At 40.5% G+C, this 27,400-nt stretch overlaps 2 protein-coding genes across 4 annotated transcripts in view; both read right to left on the minus strand.

Annotated features, from left to right (window-relative positions):
- Positions 1 to 4,500, minus strand: part of ARNT2 (aryl hydrocarbon receptor nuclear translocator 2) — a 67,071-nt gene extending 62,571 nt beyond the window's left edge. Inside the window, exons 1-2 of one of the 3 annotated variants that reach the window (XM_072148477.1) lie at positions 4,230 to 4,500; positions 1,502 to 1,562 (exon numbers count right to left, since the gene is read on the minus strand). In XM_072148477.1, coding sequence (XP_072004578.1) covers positions 1,502 to 1,532 — 31 coding nt within the window. In that variant the 5' untranslated portion in view covers positions 1,533 to 1,562; positions 4,230 to 4,500. Of the gene's footprint in view, positions 1 to 1,501; positions 1,563 to 4,224 lie in introns of all 3 variants that reach the window. The other 2 variants (XM_072148475.1, XM_072148478.1) reach the window with 2 other exon arrangements.
- Positions 4,501 to 10,396: 5,896 nt separating this feature from the next.
- LOC140128506 (uncharacterized) lies at positions 10,397 to 11,459 on the minus strand. Its single transcript, XM_072150204.1, has 2 exons — positions 10,659 to 11,459; positions 10,397 to 10,459 (listed from the first exon to the last, which is right to left on the minus strand). Exons 1-2 carry the CDS (start codon positions 11,457 to 11,459, stop codon positions 10,397 to 10,399), a joined length of 864 nt encoding a protein of 287 aa, XP_072006305.1.
- Between the last annotated feature and the right edge of the window lie 15,941 nt (positions 11,460 to 27,400).

Here is a 27,400-nt window from a genome sequence, read left to right on the forward strand (position 1 = left end):
CCCAAGAGCCTTTCAGGCTTATTAGCATAATAATAAAAGTTGATTTTAGAAGGAAGGAGGCCATGGATAGCAAATATAAGAAGAGTAAGTGTCCCTGGTTTATCATGATGGATGATTTGCTTTAAGAAAGGGGGGTCCCGAAAAGGAGACTTCTCTATGACATGAATATATTCAATAGAAAAGTAGGTGCAAAAAACACAGGTATATATTTTTTTCACTGAGAAATTGTTTAGCGGTGTTTGACCAATAGCTCCTTCAATTAAGCTAGATTCACTGACTCCAAAGTCAGTGAATCTAACACAGGTATATAGGTGCGCGGTGCCCCTAGAGCTAAAATGTAACAGTAAAGTCCAGGATGTGTGTTAAAGGCTTTATTTTTATGGACAACACGTTTCGAGGACGAATTGTCCCCTTCCTAAGGTCCAAAAGCAACATACACTAAAAAACATCGGTCAAAATAAAAGGTATCATAAATAAATAGGTACAAAGAAAGGTGTAAAATTGTGGTGGCGAATAGAAAAGTGAAACCAAATCGGAAATACATATGGGATATAACCACCTCCCACCACCATACCATGACCACCACCATCATATCATATATATAATTTCTCCCCTCGGAATAGTGTCTCTTTTTCATGTATGGAAATCCTCAGTATTGTTTTTTTCTTAAAAATTAAATAAGCTTTTGATGTTGTTTGAGAGAATTGAGGCGACCAGGACTAACACTTTCCAGCTGTTTGAAGGGATATGCAACCCTTGTATTGATTCGCAGGGCTCCCCCAACCTTGAGAGGGCTTTAGTACAAACTTCTTCACTTACTACACTTATACCAATCTTGTGTCAAAGCCTTTCTCTCTCTCTTGCCCCCTGTGTGCCCCTTCCCCACCCCTTCCCCCTTGTACTTTATTGCTCAAATGATACAGTATGGTTATGTATCGAATGAGACTGTGATATACTTCCCCCTGCAATGTAATGTCTTATGTCTGTATACTGTGATACATGACAGTGCTATGAAATAAGGATTTATTATTACCGTATTTATATGCAAACCTGAAAATACATATTTAACCATTTCAGACATGCTGTCTTTTTTGGCAGGTGCCTTCACCAATCCAAAGTGTTTCTCTGTGCTTAAAAAAAAGATTTCACAGATTTGACTGCTTTGCATTAACTATTCATAGAAATTTTATCACTTCATGCAAATGTGTATATGGATGCGTGGGGGGAACCAGTCCATATCTGAAGTGTATGACCAGTAGGTCATAGGGGTTATGTAGAACAGGTCATAGGGGTTAGTTGCCCCATGGAAGGCACTGATCCCCTAGCCACAGGTCAGGCTGTTATGATAGAAAACACATCCATTTTATCTAATGTCGCTTTAACCACATCATTAAGTGCATTTACCATAATAAAAATTACATTTTTGTATGAAAATCTATGACCACTATTATCATCCAGAAGTTCTAGCTTATTAGAAGTAAGATAGCAGAGGAGTACTCACCGCTGGGGTTCACCGCTGCTGGCGTCGCCATTGTCGTGAGTGAGATGTGTCCTGATTATACCTGCAAATAATTAACAAACATCAGCGGAAAGGAAAGAGCGATGGGGCGGAAAGTTCTGGATGACTGGGTGGGAATGAGTCCCTGTACAAGAGTGCACGAGGGAGCAATGGTCCTGACACAACACTGCATGTCCATACATACCAGCAGGGGCAATACTAGGGGTGCTACAGTGGGTGCCCTGACACCCCAGGGGGCCCATATAATCTCATTAATCCATTTTAGGAGACCACTACTGCACATTGTAATTGAGAGGCTTGGTACAAATTTAGCAGCAGGTCCTAGCAGTTTGAGCCTATGCCTCTACCTGCCAGGCATGCTGGTGCTTGTAGTTTCACAAAAAATTGACATCTATGGCTCGCTAGGGTTTTCTGCAATGACAATTGAAGACCGCATCTTTCAGTACAGAGGATACGTGGACTATGGAAGGACAATGGCAGACACCACTGTGACTCCAGGTGCTGAATGAGGGCACACATAGGGGGATCAGATTTTCACATCTAACAGCTCTGAGCCACTTCTTGAAACATGTGCATGCAAAATTGGATCAAAGGATTGGATCAGATCAACGGACCGCGAAAAACATCTGATGTGTGCATAGAACAGTAGACTGTCAATGTGTAAGGCAGGGGTCACAAGCAGCGTTTGTGTTACGTTTTGAAACCCAACGCAAAGGCTATGGGGGAGGGGCTTTGCGATGGGGGATGCTCCTGTGCATACAGAGCGCGGCTCGGGGGGGGCGCTCCTGTGCACACAGGGCGCAGCTCAGGGGGGACGCTCCTGTGTACATAGGGCGCAGCTCAGGAGGGATACTCCTGTGCACACAGGGCGCAGCTCGGGGGGGGGGGGGGACGCTCCTGTGCACACAGGGCGCAGCTCGGGGGGGGGGGGGGACGCTCCTGTGCACACAGGGCGCAGCTCAGGGGGGGACGCTCCTGTGCACACAGGGCGCAGCTCAGGGGGGGACGCTCCTGTGCACACAGGGCGCAGCTCAGGGGGGGACGCTCCTGTGCACACAGGGCGCAGCTCAGGGGGGGACGCTCCTGTGCACATAGGGCGCAGCTCAGGGGGGGGACGCTCCTGTGCACATAGGGCGCAGCTCAGGGGGGGGACGCTCCTGTGCACATAGGGCGCAGCTCAGGGGGGGGACGCTCCTGTGCACATAGGGCGCAGCTCAGGGGGGGGACGCTCCTGTGCACATAGGGCGCAGCTCAGGGGGGGGACGCTCCTGTGCACATAGGGCGCAGCTCAGGGGGGGGACGCTCCTGTGCACATAGGGCGCAGCTCAGGGGGGGGACGCTCCTGTGCACATAGGGCGCAGCTCAGGGGGGGGACGCTCCTGTGCACACAGGGGGGATTATTGTCTACTATGGGGGCACAGTGACTATCGTGGCTTCTATAGGAGAATAATAGTAATCTCAATAGAAGCAACATAATAATAATAAGTTAATGTTAAAAAGTGCTGTTTTTGAAACTCCAGAGATGAATCGTAGTTTGAAGAAGCTGACATGGCGGCCAGGTAGAAGAATAAAATAAAGACTCCTCTGATCGAAGACATCATCTGTAACCATATTTACAGTAAGTGCTGGTATCATTCATGAGTTTAGAACTACTCTGTCTCACTCGGCTTGGTTCTGGTCCTGTAGCTATGTAGCAGATTTTGTTTTGTTCCTGAATTTATTTAAAGAGGACCTGTCACCCATAAACTGGGCACTAGGAGCTGCTTGCTAAAGTTAGCAGCTCCAAGTGCTTAAACAAACGCTGGAGGGTTATAGTGATAGCGTTACCAAAAACCTCCAGTAACAATAAACATCTAACACTGCGGCGGAGTACAATGTAAATGCCGGACCGCTTGGCAAGCGGTCCGATATATTCATGAGGGGGTGGGGTTGGGGCATGGCTAGGGGCAGGGACTTCGCATGACGCACAGTAGTCACCGCCACCCTATGGAGCAAGCAGGGCGGTCCAGGGGAGAGGCAGAGCCTCAGACCGCCCCTCATGAATACGTTGGATGGCTTTGCGAGTGATCCGGCGTTTACATAGTACTCCGCCACAGTGTTAGTTATCGGAGGTTTCCGGTAACACTATCCTTCTAACACTGCGGCATTTGTTTAACACTAGGAGCTGCTTACTTTAGTAACATCTCCTAGTGCCAATTTATGGGTGACAGGTCCTCTTTAAAGGTGCTGTGCCGGTAATATATCTATTTGTGTGTAGTCATATAATAATGATCTTTATTTATATAGAACCATCATATTCTGCAATAATCTTGGTTCTAGTACTGTATCTATGCTGTTATGTTGGTTCCACTGCTGTATCTATGAAGTAGCGTTAGTTTTGGTGCTATCCCCAGTAATACATGTTGATATGTTATGGTTTCTGTGCGGCATGTGTTGTTATATTACTCTTTTTATTCATTAAACGTCAAAATATTGTCCCAGCGCGGACCCATCATAGTCTTATTCTTATACAGAAACACATTGCAAAAATTATTCGCACATAAAATTTTCCAATCAGGGTCCTAAACTAGCCGGGGGTTACCCTGCTCCTATGTATAGGGGGTGACCCTGCTCCCTCCCCCCAGGTATTACAGGTTGGTGGCCCTATGCATGGAGCAGATGACACTACAGTGCAGGTATATAGAGATAACCCTCTGGTACCCGGCCTCACATCGCTTTGTTCTCTAGTGTAGGGACGCAGTGTGTGCACAGGGCGCAGCGGAGGGATACAGATGACGGGTGTGGTGCGGTTATACTCACGGTGCCGCCTCCCCCTCCCGGCGGTCCGGTTCCTTTGTGCCTCCGTTAGTGACAGGGCAGATACCGCGAGAGCCGGAGCCTCCGCACTGGGGGCAACCAGGAGGGGGAGAAAGTGCCGTGTTACCATAGCAACAAGTGAGCGCCTGGCCAGACAGGGGGCGTTACTATACGAACACCGGGGGGAGGAGGGGGCGGACACTGCGCGAGGAGCCCCCGCACCGTTATGTACCAGGTGGCGGTGACGTCACCGGGGCACGTGACCAGCAAGAGGCGGGAAGAGCTCGTGAGGCGCGCTCCATCACTCACAAACTGGACGTGAGGAGAGGGGCTGGAGGCGGATGGCATAATTTTAGTATCGGACCCTGATAGAACTGTGTTCGTCCATTTCACAGCACCTTCCCAATAACTCCCATGGAATAGCCTGTAGGAAGCTACTGACTCGTGAAACCTTTGTTAGGTTTTGTATTTTTATTTTTCACTCTCTAATTAAAAAAAAAACATGTACACAGCTGTGTGAGGGCTTGTTTTTCGTGTAACAAATTGCACTACAGTGTTCCATGCCGTATACTAAATATTCCCAATGCAGTGAGATTGGTGAAGAAACACATTTGCGCCATTTTCTTGTGGGCTTTATTTTTACAGCTTTCACTTTGTGCTCCAAATGACATGTCTACTTTATTCTCGGTACAGTCAGGGGATATGAAATGTATTAATACACCTTCATTTATAATGTACCTTTTTGAGGACTATTAAGCCTTTTGATTACTTTTTATTCCATTTTTTATATGTTGCAAAATTGCGAAAAAGTGAAGTTTGGGACATTTGTGTGCTATTTTCCATTACAGGGTTAAACCCCGGTAATAAGTGTTACTAGGTTTCTTTTTACACACCAAAACATACTGCTAGGTTAGATTGAGAGCCCCAATCCTGGGGACAGGAATTATTATATTTTCATAGATCTGAAATTTTTGGACGTGGCAATACCTACCGTAATTTTTATTATTTTTACTGTTTATTTTTGTACCAGTTCTAGGGGAAGGGGAATGATTAGAATTTTTAAAGGTTAATTTTTTTATTTTATTTTTTACTATTTTTCAGACCCTCTAGGGTACTTTAACTCTAGGTTGTCTGATCCTACCATATACTGCCATACAACAGTGACGTCACAGAGCCCAAAATCTAAGCCAAGATGGCGGCGCCCACGCGCCACCTGTATTTTAATGCCACCGACAGTTTTGCAAGTGGTGATCAAAGAGTGAACATCTGCGATCGGTGTGTGTTTGCTGCAGTATGCAGCAAACGCCCACCTTGTATGGAAAGGGCTCAGCCCATGAGCCTTCTCCATATACCTGCAGCTGACATGTGGCATACTTATGTTACACATTGGTAAGAGGATAAAGATGACATTGCCCTCACCTCCCAGGACATGGAAGGTTATTTACAAATTGCATAGTGCAGCAATTCAAACATCCTACAATGAAATCAAACATCAACATAGCCTTAATCCCTTAGTTACCACCCATACGTTGTTTCTATGTCAGTCACTAAGAAATCTTAGGCTAAGCCGATGGGCCTCTCCGTCGGTCCAACCTAAGGTCTGCACAGGCCCCCCGTGCAGGGAAGAGCAGTGACCCGACCCTGCTCTAACAGTCTGGATCAGAACTCCTCAGCTATTGTAATGCATTTCAAAACAACCAAAAAGCACCATGTGAACGCGCCCCATAAATTACCATTATGGGGGTACTTATCATTACTCTCTTATTATCAACCCAACACCTGAACCACTAACAATGAGGGCAGGCTGAGGCACGGACCCCTGTATTAGCATTGTGCTTGTAAACGCTGCTCTAGCTGTATGTGTGACTGTTCCCTAAATGTTTAGGAAAACCTGCAACAGATGCCGTTTACATTGTGTTTTCAAATGCATTACAAAAGCCGAGGAGATGAAATTTGACTAATTAAATTGGTGGTAACTTTTCTGCTTGCAAAACGCACCTGTTAATGCAATCTTAACACATATGTTAACATTGTGTGATTAACTATTCGGATAGCCCGCTGACGTCTAAAGTTAGACGTCATTGCAGTTTTCTGCTGCTCCTGTGCTAGCTGCGGGAGCAGGACCCGGTCTCCGGGTGTCATAGGCACCCGGAGACCCTGGGGAGAAGGGAAATGCAGTTAGTTTCCACTTCTTCGCGCTAAATGAGAGCTATGCAGCGAGGAGCAGAGCCAGCACGGCCCCCGTCCCATAGACTCAGCGGTCCAAGACTATACATATTCTATATCCAAACGACCGAAACAAAAGAGGGAATTCATTAATAATGTTCATTTTGAGTTAATTTGAAGATAAAAAAAAAAATACTATAAATTACAAAAAAAGCCTTTTTCCACTTTTAACCCGAAATAAAAATGAAAAAAAAATTAAACTGTTATCACCTTTCTAACTAGCTCTGTGTCCCTCCCAAAAGAAAAAAAATTAAGATAGCATGCAAAAAAAGTTGTGTACAAGAATATAACTACTATAATACTGCCCCCTATGTACAAGAATATAACTACTATAATACTGCCCCCTATGTACAAGACTATAACTACTATAATACTGCCCCTATGTACAAGAATATAACTACTTTAATACTGCCTCCTATGTACAAGAATATAACTACTATAATACTGCCCCTATGTACAAGTATATAACTACTATAATACTGCCCCTTGTGTACAAGAATATAACTACTATAATACTGCCTCCTATGTACAAGAATATAACTACTATAATACTGCCCCTATGTACAAGTATATAACTACTATAATACTGCCCCTTGTGTACAAGAATATAACTACTATAATACTTCCCCCTATGTACAAGACTATAACTACTATAATACTGCCTCCTATGTATAGGAATATAACTACTATAATACTGCCCCTATGTACAAGAATATAACTACTATAATACTGCCCCTTGTGTACAAGAATATAACTACTATAATACTGCCCCCTATGTACAAGACTATAACTACTATAATACTGTCCCTATGTACAGGAATATAACTACTATAATACTGCTCCCTATGTACAAGAATATAACTACTATAATACTGCCCCTATGTACAGGAATATAACTATTATAATACTGCCCCCTATGTGCAAGAATATAACTACTATAATACTGCCCCCTATGTACAAGAATATAAGTACTATAATACTGCTCCCTATGTACAAGAATATAACTACTATAATACTGCCCCTATGTACAAGAATATAACTACTATAATACTGCCCCTTGTGTACAAGAATATAACTACTATAATACTGCCCCCTATGTACAAGACTATAACTACTATAATACTGTCCCTATGTACAGGAATATAACTACTATAATACTGTCCCCTATGTACAAGAATATAACTACTAAAATACTGCCCCCTATGTACAGGAATATAACTACTATAATACTGTCCCCTATGTACAAGAATATAACTACTATAATACTGCCCCCTATGTACAAGAATATAACTACTATAATACTGCTCCCTATGTACAAGAATATAACTACTATAATACTGCCCCTTATGTACAAGAATATAACTACTATAATAATGCTCCCTATGTACAAGAATATAACTACTATAATACTGCCCCTTATGTACAAGAATATAACTACTATAATACTGCCCCTTATGTACAAGAATATAACTACTATAATACTGCCTCCTATGTACAAGAATATAACTACTATAATACTGCCTCCTATGTACAAGAATATAACTACTATAATACTGCCCCCTATGTACAAGAATATAACTACTATAATACTGCCCCCTATGTACAAGAATATAACTACTATAATACTGCCCCCTGTGTACAAGAATATAACTACTATAATACTGCCCCCTATGTACAAGAATATAACTACTATAATACTGCCCCCTGTGTACAAGAATATAACTACTATAATACTGCCCCCTATGTACAAGAATATAACTACTATAATACTGCCCCCTATGTACAAGAATATAACTACTATAATACTGCCCCCTATGTACAAGAATATAACTACTATAATACTGCCCCCTGTGTACAAGAATATAACTACTATAATACTTCTCCTATTTACAAGAATATAACTACTATAATACTGCCCCCTATGTACAAGAATATAACTACTATAATACTGCCCCTTATGTGCAAGAATATAACTACTATAATACTGCCCCCTATGTACAAGAATATAACTACTATAATACTGCCCCCTATGTACAGGAATATAACTACTATAATACTGCCCACTATGTACAGGAATATAACTACTATAATACTGCCCCCTATGTACAAGAGTATAACTACTATAATACTGCCCCCTATGTACAAGAATATAACTACTATAATACTGCCCCCTATGTACAGGAATATAACTACTATAATACTGCCCACTATGTACAGGAATATAACTACTATAATACTGCCCCCTATGTACAAGAATATAACTACTATAAAACTGCCCCCTATGTACAAGAATATAACTACTATAATACTGCCCCCTGTGTACAAGAATATAACTACTATAATACTTCTCCTATTTACAAGAATATAACTACTATAATACTGCCCCTTATGTGCAAGAATATAACTGCTATAATACTGCCCCTTATGTGCAAGAATATAACTGCTATAATACTGCCCACTATGTATGGATAAACCTAACTTTTGTTTGTGGGATAACCCCTTTAATGGGATAACCCCATCCTGACATGTCATTTGATTTCTGCTGTGCACTCGATTTGATGTGTTTTTGTTTTAAAATCCATCCGAAAGATATGGCTTCTAGAAGTAGCTCCTGATAGTCAAGAGGGTGGTAACCATTTAGTTTTATATACCAAACAGAGGCCTCCCTCCAGAGAAAATATAATGGAACAGCCCTGTTGGCTATTATGATCCACAATAAACATGAATTTCCAGAGGCCATATCCTTTAAATATTTGGGCGTTTAAAAAAAAAAAAAAAAATCTACCTGCCTTTGAATGAGTAGTCACTCTCCATTGAGGTTGCATACATACCACGTTCTAGCCATCCGTTGTAAGGATACGCCAGGTGCATTCCCGTCGTGTACTTACAATGAAGGGCAAAGACGTATCCCACTGTATGCACATACACAGCCATATGCCCTTCTTTTCCCTTTTCTTCTCCCTCCCCCCTGAAAGCAGGAGGAGGAGGAGTGAACACCGGCAGCAGCCAGTGATTGGCTTCTGCCAATGTACAGGGTGTTTCCCCAGTGATGTCACTGCCCTTATATAGACAATTACATCACTGGAGAGTGAAGGTGGGCGGAGAGACATCCACTACTCTTGCATCTGTCCCCATTGGCTCAGGACTGAATGATGTAGCTTGCTGCATTTTTCTATCTTGTGTTTTGGACAGTATAAACTGTGCAGCCAGAGGCAAAAAGGACGCCTCTGTCTGCTGCTATACATCTATGGAAGCGCTCAGTGTATATGTCGAGAGCTTTCCTGGCATATACGCTGATTATATACAAAAGATGAAATGTCAATGTAGCCTGAGATGGGAAAATCCAGATAATCTAATTATTGCATGTTAAGCTCCTGAAAACTCTGGCCATTAAAGTGTGAAGTGTATGCGAGTTGAGCTGCAGTACTCCTGAACGACCACTACACTTTATGCTTCTTGATTTAAACATAGCCAGAAGCAGCCAAGAAAAGCTGATCAGTGGGGGTGTTGGATGTAGGACCCCCCACTGATTTGATATGAATGACTTAGGACAGGTCACTTATATCAGAGTCTTGTAAAATTAAATCTCTCCTTATTCCATTTGTACAGCAAATAAAAATAGAAGAGCAAATCCTTCAACTTGAATTGCTTCCATTATTTTCTCAAATAAAATACAGCCATAGTTTAGAAAAATAAGTATATTTAATAAATAGAAATATGATTTAAATATTGTAATTTCAACTCAAAACGAAATAAGAGACCATACAACGCATACAGAGACAAGACATATATACATAATATAAACCCAATCAGGTAGGTACGTCAAACTTTATAAACAATGTCTGGTCTTCACGTTCAGACATGCGATGGCTCTGTCCGCCATAGCTCCACCAGGTGTGAGTACTCTTCACAGGAGACCTGATAAATACATTATAACATTCAGATTAATATCAACAACAACTAATACAACAAATGGTTAATAATATGATGGACTATGCTATATTAGATGCTCTAGGCAATAACATCTACTCTTATTCAAGTAACAGGTTATATTACCAAACTTTTCAAAAGCTTGTACACAAATATCAATGACTATACAGTATTAGGAAACACCTACCATTTGTTGGTAGCTTGGGACATAGTAGTCATTGGGTGGATGAGACAGTGCCGTTCTGGTTTCTAGACAGTGGTTCTGTGGTTGGTGTACATGTAATATGGGGTGTTGATACAATTCGTAATGCATCTGGTTACTTGTTTCCATATTCTGCCATTTTGGGTCAATAGCTGGGGTTCTTGTGGATGGTATATGCTCTTGAGATGATGTAGTAGCTATTCTCTCTTCGTCCGCCTCTGAGCAAAGCGAGTGGTTAACATCCATGTAGCAACTAACGCTCTGTTCGGATCTTGTCCTCTGCAAGGAACCTTGTCGTCTTTGCTCCAATACTTCTTCACTTAGACCAAGTTGTTCAGATAGCAGTGAGATGTAGCGGATGGTTAGTTGAAGAGTTTCTATTTTGGTTAGGGTCTTGTCTATTGGAGCTACTGAAGGAGGTAGATATCTTCTAAGGTTCTGCAGAGCTTTGGAGAGGTTCCTCATTCTCATCTTCTCTCTCTCACTCGCACTTTGTCGTTGAGTGTCAGGTAGTTTTGCTTTCATTTTCTTGGTTTTCTTTCCTGTAGGGATTTTAGGCTGCATTTTCAAGTCCATTGGCTGTGAGCAAGGCATAGAAATGTTACCAAGGGTTTCCTGTGACGTTGCATAACCAATATAAGGAGGGGATAGGCCACTGGAGTCTATGGAAGATGCAGGAGAAAGACTGCTGTATCCCTCAGAGCTGGGATAATTGTACTGATGTAAGGTGGTACAAGTCTGGTACATGTTGTCTCGGTGGTGGAGAGGCACAGAAGATCTTTCCATGTCTCCCTCTCTTCTTGGAGTGTGTGTGTGGATCTGTGAGGAGAAGAGAGCTGTCCTGTCTTTATCCAGCCTGCAGAGGTGTGAATTGTCACCTTCGCCACCATCATCAACACATCAAAGCCTCATGGGGCCCAGTCAGACTAAGCAGGGGGTCCCTGGGAAGAAGACTCAGTGAAGTACCAAAGTGAGCAAATTCACTCCTAGAGGAATGAAATGTAATTCAACCTGTCTGAACATTTTGAAATATGCCTATATAGGTTGGAAAACTTCTCTGAGAACGCTTAGAAAAGTCCCTCCCATGTGCAATCCCGCAACAGGGTGAGAACTGCACTCTTGTTTTTAGATGCAGCTATCCTCATTAAAACTCTGCTAGAAATAGCCCCTGAAGTGTAGATTTTGCTGAAGAATACAAATTATCTGACAAGTAGAAATATAATAAAGTTGACATTACTACCTGCCCGTTATGATGAATTTACTGCAATGTGGAACTGACGTGGGATACTTGGTATTACAGGCAAATGATCAGGATTCTCTTTTATAGAGTAACCTTTAATTTATGTGTAGATTCTGATCAGGTGAATACAAGCTTAATACCTTTGAGGTTATTGGCATATGTAGTGGCCGCAACATAGTGTTGCAAAACTTCACAGCCAATGGCAATTAACACATAGTAAGCAATAAATTGATGACACAGTATAGTGGTAAATATTTGGATTGTGACGCTACCAGAGGTTTATATCTACAGGGCAAAACAAATACATATGTAGAAATTAAATAATGGGGCAAAAATACACCACTTTTGCTTATATATGTTTAAATTGCTCCCTATACTCGTTGATAAAAAGTTTACAAAATTGAGTCGTTCTCTGCGGGGAATGGGATTTGGGTACCTCAGACTCTCCGCAAACATGTAATGACACCTGAAAACGGAAATCAAAATCTGTCCTACAAACGCTCAATAGCACGCCTTTCCTTCTGCGCTCTGCCAGTAGGGTACATCCACGTGTCGGGTGTCCTCGTACTCGGATGAAACTGCACAATACAGGCGGTCCCCTACTTAAGAACACCCAACTTACAGATGACCCCTAGTTACAAATAGACCTCTGGATTTTGTTAATTTACTGTACTTTAGCCCTGGGCTACAATAATCAGTTATAACAGTTATGAAAGGTGTCAGCAACTAAGCTTTATTGTTAATCCTGGTTCTTATAACAATCCAACAGTTTTAAAATCCAATTGTCACAGAGACCAAAAAAAATTTGGCTGGGGTTACAATTATCAAATATGTATTTCTGATTTACATACAAATTCAACTTAAGAACAAACCTACAGAACATATCTTATATGCCTGTCTGTATTTATATTTGTAGATCCATTTTCTACTTTAATTCAGCTTGTGGGAAAAATGAACATATTAATAACGAAATTAGAAAATTCCAAATAAAACCTTAATTTTGTTTTAATTTCTGTAAAATATTTAAATGGTTAACACGCCTGCTATGTGCACTTTTGAATGGTTTTAAGGGTAACGTTATGAGAATGGGGTGATTTGTGGGGGTTTCCATTAATACGACTTCAAACACCCCTATAGAAATAAAATTGGCCCTAAAATAATTATTTCTAAAATTATCTAAAAATTTGGAAAAATGCTCTTGAATTTGTAATCTTTCTAGAATTATAATAAAACAAAAGGACACCAACACAGAGCTGAGATATGGTAAATGTTAAATATTAATTAATTCGGGAAGTAAGACTATTGGTTTTAAAAATTGAACAATTTGAATTTTGAAAATAGCTAATTTTTTAACATTTTTTGGCAAATTCACTTTTTTTTCATAAAGGAATTTTAAATATAGCAACCAGAATTTCCCACTAATATGCTGCGAAAAATCTCAAAACCAATTGGGTAAGTTAAAGCGTGCTTAAGATATTAATGGATAACTGGATAGCTGGATTCAGCCTTTACCTATCCGAACCTGGTATCTGTTGATGAAGGAGATAGGCAAGTGCAGATGCCTTTGGTGCCACTTATCTCAGGGAACGTAATAGGATTAGACAATTTGAACTCCAACCTGTGTCATAGAGAACCTGTCACCATAAACATGCAGGGTGATATGCTGGTGGCATGTTATAGAGCAGTAGGAGACAAGATTGTATACAGTGGTTTGTTGAAAAAGTGAGTAAATTGTTATCTAATAACATTAATTTGTGACTTTTGTAAGTGACAAATGTTTACCTTTTTTTGGTCTGGTTTAATGTGTTGTATTACCATGCATTATGATGTTTTGCATTTGCTTGTACAGGCAATCCCCAGGTTATGTAAAAGATGGGTTACATAGGTCTGTTCTTAAGTTGAATTTGTGTGTAAGTCGAAACTGTATATTGCCCCACTGACAATTGGAGTTTAAAAATGGGATCAAAGATTATCAATAAAGCTTCATTACAGACACCTTACAGCTGATCATTGCAGTCTGAGACTATAGTCCCAGAAAGCATTCAGAAAGCTTCACCAAAGGTCACAGTGGGCTGAGGGGTCCGTCTTTAACTAGGGGTCGTCTGTAAGTCGGGTGTCCTTAAGTAGGGGACGGCCTGTACTACAAAATCTTTGTTCTGAAAAATTAAAAATAAAGAGTAGAATAAAAAAAAAACAACATTAATTTGCTTAGAAAGAGTGTCAATTTTGTGAGTGTCAATTTTTGTAAGTGCATCCATACGTGGAAGGCTATCGGCAGCGCGGTGGCTTAGTGGTTAGCACTAAAGCCTTGCAGCGCTGGGGTTCAAATGCCTTCCAGGTCAACATCTGCAAAGAGTTTGTATGTTCTCTCTGTGTTTGCGTGGCTTTCCTCCGGGTCCTCCGGTTTCCTCCCACACTCCAAAACATACTGGTAGGTTGATTAGATTGTGAGCCCCATGGGGACAGGGACTGATTTGGCAAACTCTGTGTAGCGCTGCGTAATCTGTGTGCGCTATATAATTATTATATTATAACACTGAGGACCTTCTCCATGACCGCTTCTACGTTCAGGATTAGCCGAGATATAAAATAATGAATGTCAAGTTATACAGAATCATTCTTGGAAATCTTCGATATTACAAGGACACTAAGACAAGCATATGAGATTGTTAGTCACTTTGACCAAATGTTCCAAGCTTGTGGCTTTTAATATTTTTGACCCCCTATCCCCAATAATAGGACAGCCCTTGCTATCATCTGTACTTGATAAGATTAATTATACTTCACAGGAGGATATCGGTAACACTTCCGGATGTAATCTTCATTGGGATAAACAAACTTGTATCAAATTTAGAGCCATCTTCCCCAATAATAATAATAATAATAATAATAATAATAATTCCTTTATTTATTTAGCGCACACATATTACACAGTGCTACAGAGTTTTGCCAAATCGGTCCCTATGATCAATGAGTTGTCTAATTCATTTTTTTATTTCCTGGAGAACATTTTACAAATAATGGAATTCATCTGGGTCATTTGTTTCAAATTAAAACCAGATATTGTGGTGAATGAGTGTGAAACAAAATCTGGTAATCTTGTCACCCAACCAGCCTTATGTTATGTACCAGGCATTGTCATTGTGTAAGACAACAGAGAAGCCCAATAACAATATATGCTGATCCATTTATGATATATAAGATCATTCCCCTCAAACTGGTTATGTCAGTGTTCATCGTGAGTACCTGGGAAAATCCACTGGGACTTCTTACCATTTACAGCTACTAAAGGAAGGTTCACAGGGAACCAGGACATTCCCACACTAAAGAGACCAAAAGGTGGCCAATTTGCCTCCTTTGGTGACAAATTCTTTGACTAGGGGTAAAATGTGAAGGCTTAAAAATATAATTCTCATCAGTTTAAAAGCTATCCATAGCCATGATTTTTGTTGGATGTTTTTTGTGTGCAGTAAAACGACCTTTCAATTGCCTTGAAGGACAAGGATTTACTTTTTTATATGGTTTATACTGATAATCTTGTTATTTCGGATAACAATCACTTGAAGCTTATGAGTGTTAGCCAATCGAACATTTCATGTGCAACCACCTACAATGCTATAATGATAAGGTATAAGTGGCTGCAGGAGTCTTGCTTATACTATGTACATATAATTTAGCATAATTTCCCTCCTGTGAAATATTTAAGGAAAACACATAAACCATGAAACAAGGACATTGTGATCTTCAGAAATACTGAAAGCTCAAAAGATGTGGGGGAAATTTATCATCCGGGGACTATTTCAAGTCAGTTTTGATGACTGCATTAATTTCCAGCAAATTTATAAAACCTCACATATTGTTTGGTGCAATGTTTCTTACAATTCTTTCCAAATAGGGGAGCATTTACTGGAAGGGTCACCGGAGTTCACAGTGCATTGTCCGACTATAATGCACTGTGTTGCGATTCACTAAGATTGTGTGCCTGATATCCTTCCCCACTCAGGTCCGAAACAGTTCACCATCTTTTTTGTGGTGCATCTATGTGCTTGGGCTTGCGACACAATTTGAAAGTTAAATCCTGCGCTCAGTCCGGATCAGTCAACTTGTCCAACGGCACGTCCCGTTTTTTGATTTGTGTCGCATGGAAGACAGTGCAGCTGCGCCACAAAAAGTGTTGCGTGTGCCACAATCCAAGCACACTTCTTAAATACCTGTGCAAGCCGTTTTAGCCCCGAAAACGGTGCACTGTCCGACTAAAGTGCGCAGCGCAACCTTTAGTAAATGGGCCCCAATATGTTTTGTTGGGAAAACATAAAGTTAAAGAAAATTTAAGAATAGATCATCTATTCTGTGGTTTTAGTGACACCAGAATTATGTACTGCTGAACTCGAAAAGCTCCCCCCATTTTGTTCATCCATAGTGAATGGAGTGGGAAATTTAAAGGGAACCTTCCTACAAGCTCATTAGGTTATAGTAGTTTGATGGCCCTTGTCTTCAGCTAATTGGGGTAAGACACAAAGTGGGGAACCCCATTTAATAAGTCAACATTCCCTAAGAGGAGGGTAAGAGGGGACAGACAACCCCTTTAATGTTTATCTTTTAACATATACAGTCTATCCAATAACAGGATTTCTCCCAGACAGGAACTACTTATCTGTTGTCTGTCAAAGTGAGTGGAGTCCCGTCAGATTAGAGAGAGCCGGGACATCAAATACAAGATTACAAGAGATCACAGTGAGATGTTTGCATTTCAAACATCGCAAGTCACAGATTGACAGGAATGAAAGTTATTAGCAGCCTATTTCACAGATAACTGCTGTTCATTAGTGAGCTCCAGTTCATTTCCAGATCCTCCCCAACTCTTGAAACGCACAGTGCCTATATAATTGTGTATTGGCATCCTAGTGCAAATTCCCGGTAACACCTGGGCTTTTATACCAGGGCTGAAGGAGCTGTCCAGCCAGAAGACTAGTTAGCAATCCACAGAATATGTTACTGCCCAGTCACAGGTAACTGTAAGCAGGATCTATCCGTAGTGTAAACACCTATTGCAAGACTAACTCCTCCCACATGTAATGAAATAAAGATTAGTATTATTATTTTTGAGAATTATAGTTGCAGGAGATTAGTGAGGTTTATTATTTTTTAACTTCTTTCAACCATTCCCAGTCTTAAAACTTTACGGGCTGGAAAACCTTTTTTAATTGTGTTTGCAGGGATTTTTTATTTACCACCCCCAGACGAAGGCTCTCCTTTGAGCCGAAACGCGCGTCGGGGCGAGCGGTTCAGTCCAGGCAGTGCAATACCTTGGTATCACCCTACATTGGTAAGGACCTTTTTCTTTTTACTGGGCAGGTTCCCACACTATTGGTTTATACCAGGCACGGTTGATACTACCAGCCAGTACTTCAGTGGGTTTCCTTCCCCCCCCCCCCCCCTTTTCCCTTTCCCCCTCCCTCCCCCTGTTTTCTCCTTGGTCCACAGTTTACCACATTATACAATTTTAGGTTCCCCCACTGCCTTGGTTTCTGATCGCTACTCTCTCTGTGTCATCACCATACTGTATCCAAATATGTTCACATGATTTATTTGTTTAATTTTGTTGTCTATAATAAAAGTACTTCAATTTTTAATCCACACATTTTGTCTTGGTTACTCCTCTCTTTTCCCCCCGGGTTTGTCTTGGAGGGATACTATTAGGTTCTCCCATGTTTTGAGGTGTGTAACCTCATGCGTGTATCACAATAAGTAAGGGGCCACTATTGGCTAGAACTTTAGGGACTTAGGCCACTGGGCCGCTACTTGCCCCCTGTTCCCCCTTCATCTGATCTTTTGCCATTGGATCTAGGGATTTTTTATTATATACCGGGCTAGATTTATCAGGGCTTGTACTCTTCAAACGTGGCTCTTTCCTCCATTGCCTTCTCACTACGAATCTTGTGGACTTGTGGTGGAACTCAGAAAAGGTGCACTGTCAAGATGGCCCTGCTGTAGGTGGCAGCCTGTGCATTGCCTGGCAGCCAAAAGCATCAGTAGCAACTTTGTCTAAGCACCTGAAATGTAAGTGATCACAACCAGAGCCTTACAGCAAGTCAGGAGGACGCTGCACCAGGCAGCTTAAGTACTGGTACCTGGCAAAAGTGGAGCTACAGGCAGTGTCTCTTCTGCCAAACCAGCAGCAGCAGTCCACCACTAGTTCACCACAACACTATTAGCGCCATACAAGCACTCCTACTTGTCTGTCTAGTCTGTGTCTCTTTGTTATTTGTATATTTGTACTGTAATTGCTTCCTCCATGTGTAATGTGTTCATCTGGCCTTTATTGTGCTGTATTGTAATGTCTTGTAACTTGGTTTGAATGGAACCAAGGAACTAGAAACATGTAACATGCGCCTCTCCAAGTGTATTTATGTATTTGTTTCGTATTGTATTTGTATCACAAAATAATTCCCCCCCAGGAGATCAATAACGTTGTATTGTATTTTATGTACAAGCCCTGAAATAGGTACAATTCCTGGCTTATGGTTGGGAATTTCTTCCCTTCACCACATGCCAAGAGGCTATAGCACAATTCTACATCAGGCCAGACCTGGCGTAGAACTGCTCCACTGGTGCAGCATAGCCTCCCGCTGGATTTATCACCACAGCTGCCCGGTGGGGTAAAATTATACGTTGGTGATAAATCCGCCCCAAATTTTTCTGCTCTGTTTCTATTATCTCTGTATAATAATAGCTATAACAAAAATTGAGACAGGTTCTTAACTTAAAGTTGCCTTTATATGATCACTTTCCTGTCACACTTTAACAGTTTATGGCTAGGGCATTGAGTACCTTTAAAATCTCTTTCTGAGTGTTAAGAAAGTACAGACGGTCCCCAACTTAAAGGACATCTAACATCAGATTACTGATGGTAAACAGTCACACTCGTTACCTGTAGGGTTGGATGGCACCAATTTTCCTTAAATCCTGGATGTCAGTATTGCCAAGAAATTAAGTTTATAAAAATATGTAAAAGAGCCTGAAACGCTCAGGTTGATGTCACCTGAGCCCCTTATGCCTCCGCCGTCTACCAAATTATGCACACGCCCCGCCACTCAATATGTTCCCGCCCGTTGTTTTTCTATGGTACGGTCAGTTTAACGGGCGTGCGCCACATTTCACAGTAATAAATGGGGCGTATGGTCCGAATTGGCACCTGCACTTTATGTGAAGAATTTTGTGGCGTGGTGGATACAATACAGCTCCACAAAACTGCCGCAGACACTTCATGAGCACACGTGCAAGCTTTGTGCGCGTTCTTACTAGTGCAACATCAGACAGAAAACTAGTGCAGCCAGAATAATAGATCTGCCTCACGGTGTGTATATGTGATGGAGCAGGTAGTTGCCAACAAGAATTACAGTATCTCCATAAACATATTTCTATTTAATATATATTTATCTAACTTTTGAAATAATACATGATTTATCCTACCTAAAAAAATAATAATGCCAACATTACTATTTTTTTTTTTTGGGTAACCTTACCTTCCAAAATTTTTTATAAAAATAAAGGATTTTATGTACAGTTCTCTAGAAAGGTACCAAGAAAAACTACAACTTGTCTCAAAGATAATCAAATTCACCCACAGGTAAAAATAGCTCTCAAAATTTGACCTATTTCCCATTTCTGATCTACAGAATAAAATTAACATTTTTGTTTCACAATATAAAAAAAAAAAAAAAATCAAAAAACAATGACAGTTACGTGTTATAAAACATTATGGCTTTTGAAGGGAAGTTTGATAAGTTTGAAATAATTTTAGAACATTGAGGGAGAATAAATAAATATGTGACCTCTATAGGACAAGACTGCATGCCACAATAGGTGATTTGGTGATCACAGTACGTATGATATTGCCGCATTGAGGAAACGTGAAATAACTCGGGTTTCCATATGTTAATTATTTATTTTTAAACATAAGTAAATATGTATTTGGTAGCATTAGGAATCTTAAAAAGAATATAACTAAAGGCTCAGTCCAAGGTCAGGTCAATTGAGTTTCATTGTAAACTTTTCCAAGCATGCTCACTTTTCCCAAACTTGTCTGAGGTCACTTGGGTGCCTCTGAATGTTTGGAAGTGTGACTTCTTCACACCTCGGCCTCATGTTGACACAAGTGCCTGGCCTCATGAACCTGTCCTCCCACAAGCCTGAAGTGTTAACTTGGGAACCACTACAATAAGAAGAGCATCATTTATTCCTAACTACTTTTCCAGATTGCAGCTAGAATAACCCACAATGAAAATGCAATTCATACAGCATTGTATTAGAGAAATGCTGTTGGGTTCTTCATGGTTACTGAGCTAATAACAGCACAAATATAGCACTAAAAAGTATAATAACTCATCCTATATTCTAATAAGGTTGCGTGGTCCATCAGGGGTGGTCCCAAGTCTGCCAAGTGCTTCAGTTCATTTGTGAAAACCCACAAGTATGTTACAGAAAAGCAAAATCATCAATCAAACCAAGAGATAAAGGTCAGGAACATGGTGGAGTCATAAGATGTGGAAGACTTGCCAGACTTGGTACCACCACCGGGACACTTGATATTTGTATACAAGATTAGTGTTCCTTTTTGCCCCACTGCTAAATCTATCTGTGGCACTGGCTTTATAATTGTAGTATTAATAATATATTAACTTTAATCGTCTCATACCCCTTTGTATTTGTATGATGTCCTGCTCAAATGGTGCCTAAGTTATGTCTCTGATTAATTTTGGTCAAATTTGGCCTTCATACAACTGATCTCTTAGTTCAGGCTTGTGATTCAGATGGTTTGTGGACGATACTTATTATGATCAATGTTTAATGTTCCAATAGTTCATACACATAAATGCACATGGGTGACAAAATCCGACTTCCAAATAATTCATTGCCACATGTTTTTGTATATATCCAATGCATTTAACTTAAAAGTGTTATTTGTCGCTTTTTTGAGACATATACTATACTCTTTTACAATTTACAATTTATAAATGAGGGAGTTTCCCTAAATGCCATTTTCTAATATACAATTAATGGTTTGAAGAAAAATGATTATTAGCACTAATAATGCACTAAGGCCTCATGCACGTGACAATTTGTGGGCAGATCTCGGCCCCCATAGAGGTCTATGGCACCTGATTACAGTGCAGTGAGCACACAGTTTGTCTCTGCACCGCTCAGCTGGGTGTGTATTATATATGGGACATGTCATATATTTTGCTGGATTACGGTGGTGGCCTCTTAACTTTCTATGGAGAGGGAAAGGTTTAGGAGCGCTCCCCCCCCCCCATCCCTCCTTCATATAGTTGTGTGCTGCGTCTGGCTTACGGACCGGGAGAGCACACGGCCATGTGAAAGAAGCCTTAGTTTTATTTTATTTTTAAAGGAAATCTACCACATGGATGCAGTATTTTAAACGAAGAACACTTACATGACAGTGTGTGTGTCCTGCAACAGGATCCATTCTTCCTTTATCTTATAATGGGCTAATTTGAGTGAAAAATCGTCTTTTTAAATTATGCAAATGAGCCTCAGGGGCCCCTGTTTACGTCACTGCACACCCTTTTGTGGCCGTCTGATGTCACCAGCTTTCTGACTGGGGAGCGGTAGGAGGAGGTGGGTAGTAACAATGTGAAGAATTGTGCATAATTAGCAGAAGTTGGAAACCAGAAGGGGCTTCTGTGACATAGAGAGAAGTATTATGAGGCTCATTTGCATAATTTTAAGACTTTTCCCCCAAACTAGGCCATTAGAAGATAAAGTAAGATCTTATTTCAGGGGACACAGACCAGCGTGTAAGTGTGTCTGGTGTACAATACTGCTTCCTTAGGGTAGATTTCCTATGAGCATTAAAGAAAATCTACCATCAAAGCCATGTATGATAAATCAGGGACACTTACTCATAGATCCAGCCAGTGTCTATGGCAGTCTTGTTATATTTGTTAAACAGGACTACCTTTCTTCTAAAATTTTTAAAACTTTTACAATTATGCTAATGATCCAGAACAGCGTTACTCGTCTTCAAAGGCACTGCAGTGTCCCTGGTTATTTTGAGGGTAGATTTCCTTGAAAGGCTTTTCAGGCAAAATTTGGAGCAATTTTATAATGCTCATACTTATATTTGACAAATTTAAATATCCTCAAGATACACCTAAAGTCAATGGCCCACATTTATTAAGAGGTTTGCCCCAGTTTTCTCTCTGACTTCACTCTGAACAGAATGTGAAAACTGCTTGCACATGTATTTATAAAGTGTCTGCGCCAGTTTTGCATCATGGCTGCACTGTGTCCGAAAGACAGAAATAATGTGCACTTATAGGGGCGAGGTACTGCTTAGTCGGAGTTTGCACCACATTTATTACTGATGTGAACCACAATTCTGCCGCAGGAACAAAGTGCAGAAAAGATAAGATGGTGCGCACTTGCAGAGCAAAGCAGGGGGCGCCATATTAATGAAGACTGCAGTCTCCACACTCCACAGGCAACTGCACATAGTACAAACTGCACTAGTTTTGATAAATGTGGCCCAATGTCTTGTATATATGTCTAAATTCATCTATAGTTACATGGTTAATGCAACTAAATAACTGTGTTTACCCTGTAGGTTATTAGTGCCGGTTACCAATAGCTGGCTGTCATGACCTCTCTGTCATAAACTTCAACGTTACTTTCCCAAATATAATGGCTTGTTGCTGCTCCCTGACCTTTCCAGGTCTCTGTATTAGTGTGAACATTTCTCACTTTTGTCCTCTTTATATTTAGACAAGTGCCAGAATTCTGACACCTCCTGAAACTCCCTGAGACTGTTCTCAGTCGGAATCAGACTCTGGGAATCTCTCATCCAAGTAGGACCCAGAGACGAACTTTACAGGTTTCTAGTGTAGGACAAATTAACCTCTACTGAATATCAGGTCCAAATTCTTGACTTCTGAATTCCTCCACATTTCTAAGGAAAGTATCCCTAATAATGTAAAAGGTACCCAATCATACAATGTGCTACCTACTGAGCACACTGGATCTACCCCCTTGATCTACATGGCAAGTATCCCAGGTTTATTGTTATACCAACTTACCAGAAAGTAGGTTCCTCCAGTGGCACAGGTTCTATCACACTAATAGATGACCAGCAAACATGTTTCATTGGATTTACCTTATATACTCGAGTATAAGCCTAGTTTTTCAGCACAAAAAAATGTGCTGAAAACCCAAACTCGGTTTATACTCGAGTAAAAAATATATAGGTTTTACCAGGTTTTTGTGGTAAAATTAGGGGCCTCAGCTTATACTTGGGTCGGCTTATACTCGAGTATATACGGTATTTGTATTTGGTGAAAAATTGGTAACAAGAACCTTTTATTCTACTGGACCAGGGAACACCAGTACTGTAAAATGTACTGCATTGGGGCCCAGCAGCTTCAAGAAGTAATGATCTAAGGATCCAATTCCATCCAATTTGACAAATGTTAAAATATGTTAATGTCACTATTCAAAGATTTCTCATTAGACAGTTATAGTAATTTCAGTTATTGTAGTTTCTGATTTTATTTCATATTTATTTATATATATCTAAATGGATCACAGGCATGGTTTTCTGCACGACCTGTTCAGGTGAATAGGATGAATAAGGCGGTTGTATAATGTCTGCAATGATTTTTAAACATGGGATACCCGTATCATAACATTCCTGCTTACTATGACTTGGGTTATTCTAAAGTATCTGATATTAGCATCTCCTGTATTCTTTTCACCATAAAGCCGCACAATATATGATCTGTGTACAGTTATCACACAAAACCAATATTATCAAGTGGCACAAAATGTTATGTAACCCTCTTGTTATATAGCCATCCCTATCCTCCAATTATAATTAGTAAAACCGGGGCTAAACTCTGCCTCTTATATAATGCATTATGAAAATGAAGAATAATATTATAATAGAAATAGTGTGAAGCATTTATAGATATTGTCATAAATATAAATCTTTTGCCCAGTTCTCTTCTTCAATTCAACCTCTTTTGCCAGTTGCCATAGACGCAAAACTGGCTTGTATATAGTCAACTCTATTTCCATGGTATGTCTTGCTCATTTACTAAATGATAAATAATAGTGTACTACAACTTTTAACTGATAACCTAACTATGGCATTTGTACTAAATTGTAGAATTTGAAAAGCAGTTTTTTAAGCGTGAAAGGTAAAAAGATCTCTAAACTAGCAACTCCAAATAAACCAGAATACCCATAGAAATGGTAATTGGACAAATCAGCAGTACAGCGCATCTTATTATTTCTGTTCAAAAGTTCTATAGAGAAAAATATTTCCATAAAACAGTTTTATTTAACCTAAGTTTTCTTAGCCTGGGCACCATGGGTATTTTTGGCTTCTCTACGGTAATCAGCATTGTGATGCAATAATACGATGGTAAATACTGTTGTCACAGACTATGTTAATATCCACACACAGCATTTATCTTTTAATATCATTTTTGTAGCCAATGCATTAGTCACCTTTGTTGTACAGAGAAATCATGGCTACCTGCTTAAAAGATTGTCTGCTGGGTCTGAGCAAATAACATGAGTATAGTGGAGCTAGATGCTCCTGATACGGGTGCCAGAGGCAGAGCACCATGGTGGTGGTTTTGTAGTGTCGCCCAACATTCACGCCTGGATATGTATACCACACTGGAATAAATTCTTGTATTAGTTGCGTATGTCTTTTTCAATAATAATAATTCTTTATATAGCGTCTACATGTTCTGCAGCGCCACACAGAGATTGCCAAATCGTACCCTGTCCCCTGGGGCTCACAATCTAATCAACCTACAAGTATGTTTTGCAGTGTGGGAAGAAACAGGAGGAAGCCTTCGAAAACATGGATTTCAATTTGTGCCTAAGCTCCTGTCTCTACGTGGATATACAGTGCAGTGAACCTACCGAAGTTCTTAGTGAGTACATAGATGTGTCATAGAGGATTATTTACTATGGATCGCATTTCTGTCGGACTGTTCATGGTATTCAGGATTTGCGCCGCTGCGACAGGTATTTAGAAGGGGATTGTGTCGCACACTGTTGGTGCCGACTTTCATACGACAGAAATCGTGGGGCAGGCCGCCGGGCGGTCCAACTAATTCGTACTGAGTGCTGAATTTAAATTGTGTCGCAAGCCATGCACTTACATACACCGGGAAGAAGATGGTGAACTCCGGCGGACCTGAGCAGGGAAGCCACACATGCAGGATATCGGGCGCACAATGTTAGTGAATAGCGGCACTGTGCATTATCGTCGGACAATGTACTTTTGGAAACTCCTCCGGACGGGTAAGTAAATGTGCCCCATAGTGTTAGTACATCTCTACAGTGACATGCAAATGAACTTCACAGCTTTCACTTCCCATACAGCTAATTAACATCCTGACTAAAGTTAATGTCTGGAAAAGTGCCCTTAGGGTGTATAAAAAGGGCCTGTACATTCTGATGACCAATTAGGACCTTTTCCACTTATCCTGCCCACAAACAGCTTGGTGCTATACTATCACATATACAAGCTGGGAGAAAGTATCTTTTAGGTTAAATTATCTTGCATAAAAAATATAAGATTATTGAATTACAACAAGGGTTAGTTTTGCACCTGAACTGTAATGTAAAGACAACATGTTAGGGATGAGACTATGGGGCCTGTGTTACTATTTGGAGCAGGGGGTTATACTTTGCAATCAGGGAAATGGGACTTGGTAACTGTGGGGAGGTTTGGAACTTGGCTACTGTGTGTGTGGGTCATCTTCTGCAAAGAGTTTGTATGTTCTCTCTGTGTTTCTCCGGTTTCCTCCCACACTCCAAAACATACTGGTAGGTTGATTAGATTGTGAGCCCTATTGGGGACAGGGACCGATTTGGTAAGCCCTGTGCAGCGCGGCGTAATCTGTGTGCGCTATATAAATAAAGGAATTATTATTATTATTATTATTGTGTCTGTTTTTGTTCCTGGGGGTTAACTGGGCCTTGTCTACAATGGGGGAGGGGGCTTTTACTTGGCCTCTGTGGGGGTGGGACTTGGGATTGGCTACCTAAATGGGGGAACTGAGACTGCACTGTGGGGGGGGGGAGGCACTTGGTTACTGTGGGGGGGACTGTAACTTTTAGCTACTGCAGGGCCACTGTGTCTATTGACTACTGTGGGGGCACTGTGAATAATCGCTACTGTGGAGGAGGGCCACTATGACTATATTATCTATTGAGGGGGCTCTATTGCGATATAGGCTGCGCAATTATCATTTTAAGTATATTGGTTACTGTGGGACCTCTATGACTATACTGACGACTGTGTAGGTACCATTAACATACTGTCTAATTTGGGGACACTGACTACATTGGTCACTTTGACCATTTTGGCTATCGTGGGGTTATAATTTTATTATCCTGCATTAGAAACTATCATAAATCTGGTGTAATATAAGACTGTCTCTCTCGCTTTACTTGTTTCTAGTCCTGAAGGTTGTTGTGCTGTTTCTATGTAATAGATTTGATTCTGCTAACATATCTGTAATAGCAGGACAAGGACAATGAGCCCTAATTCAGAGCCCCCCCAACACAGTCCCTGGCTGATTACTGGGTCCGCACAGTGGCCAGTAACTGGGTGTCTCTCCCTACGTCAAAGTTATAATATGAATCAAGACCGATAATACAACCTAAAAGAATTGTCAAACAATCCAGAGCACAAAGGAACAATGCAGTACAGAATTAAATACATGGAAGAATAGTCAAACGATGGAAGCCAAGATTAATACGCCAGAGGTTCAGATAACAGGGTCACACTTAAATAATATAGGGGAGCAGACAAAGGAAAACTTTAAGCCATGCTGGACAACCTGGGAATGGGATATTTATAGTTATAGTTATGTTATGTATCTATGTAGTAATCTTGGTTTTAGTACCATATATACTATATCTGTAACCTTGGTTCCGGTGCTGTTTCTATGTAGTTCTATGTTTCTATGCAATTCTTAGTTTTGGTAACCTATCTTTGTAGTATTCTGAGCTTTGATATTGTATCTATGTAGTATGTGTAGTTCAGTTGCTGTTCATATCTAGTTATATTGAGTCTTGTAATGTTTCTATGTAGTAATCTTGGTTCTGATAATGTATCTGTGTAGTAATTTTGGTTCTAGTATTGTACCCTATGTAGTAATATTGGTTCTGGTAGCATATCCATATAGTAATATTGGTTATGGTAATGTATTTATGTGTCAATGTACTATATGCCCCCATGTACTGCTTGTATTGCAGGTAATATACAGTATTTAGTTATGTCATAGTTTCTATGTAACAAGTTTTGTTATATTACTGCTTTTAGGCACTAAATGTCAGATCACTTAAAAACTTTTGTCCAATGGGGATGTTACAATCTCTTTACAGCGCAGGCCACGTGATAGTCCTCAACTAATAAGTAGAAACAAAGAAGGGAAAC

Source organism: Engystomops pustulosus, chromosome 4 (genome assembly GCF_040894005.1).
Source record: "Engystomops pustulosus chromosome 4, aEngPut4.maternal, whole genome shotgun sequence".
Lineage (NCBI taxonomy): Eukaryota > Metazoa > Chordata > Amphibia > Anura > Leptodactylidae > Engystomops > Engystomops pustulosus.

Bases quoted from the DNA above. Each gene is read 5' to 3' on its own strand.
- LOC140128506 (XM_072150204.1), bottom strand. From the start codon at position 11,459: ATGGAAAGATCTTCTGTGCCTCTCCACCACCGAGACAACATGTACCAG. The intron at 10,460-10,658 runs GTAGGTGTTTCC...TGTATTTATCAG, and splicing joins TCCCAAGCTACCAACAAATG to GTCTCCTGTGAAGAGTACTC.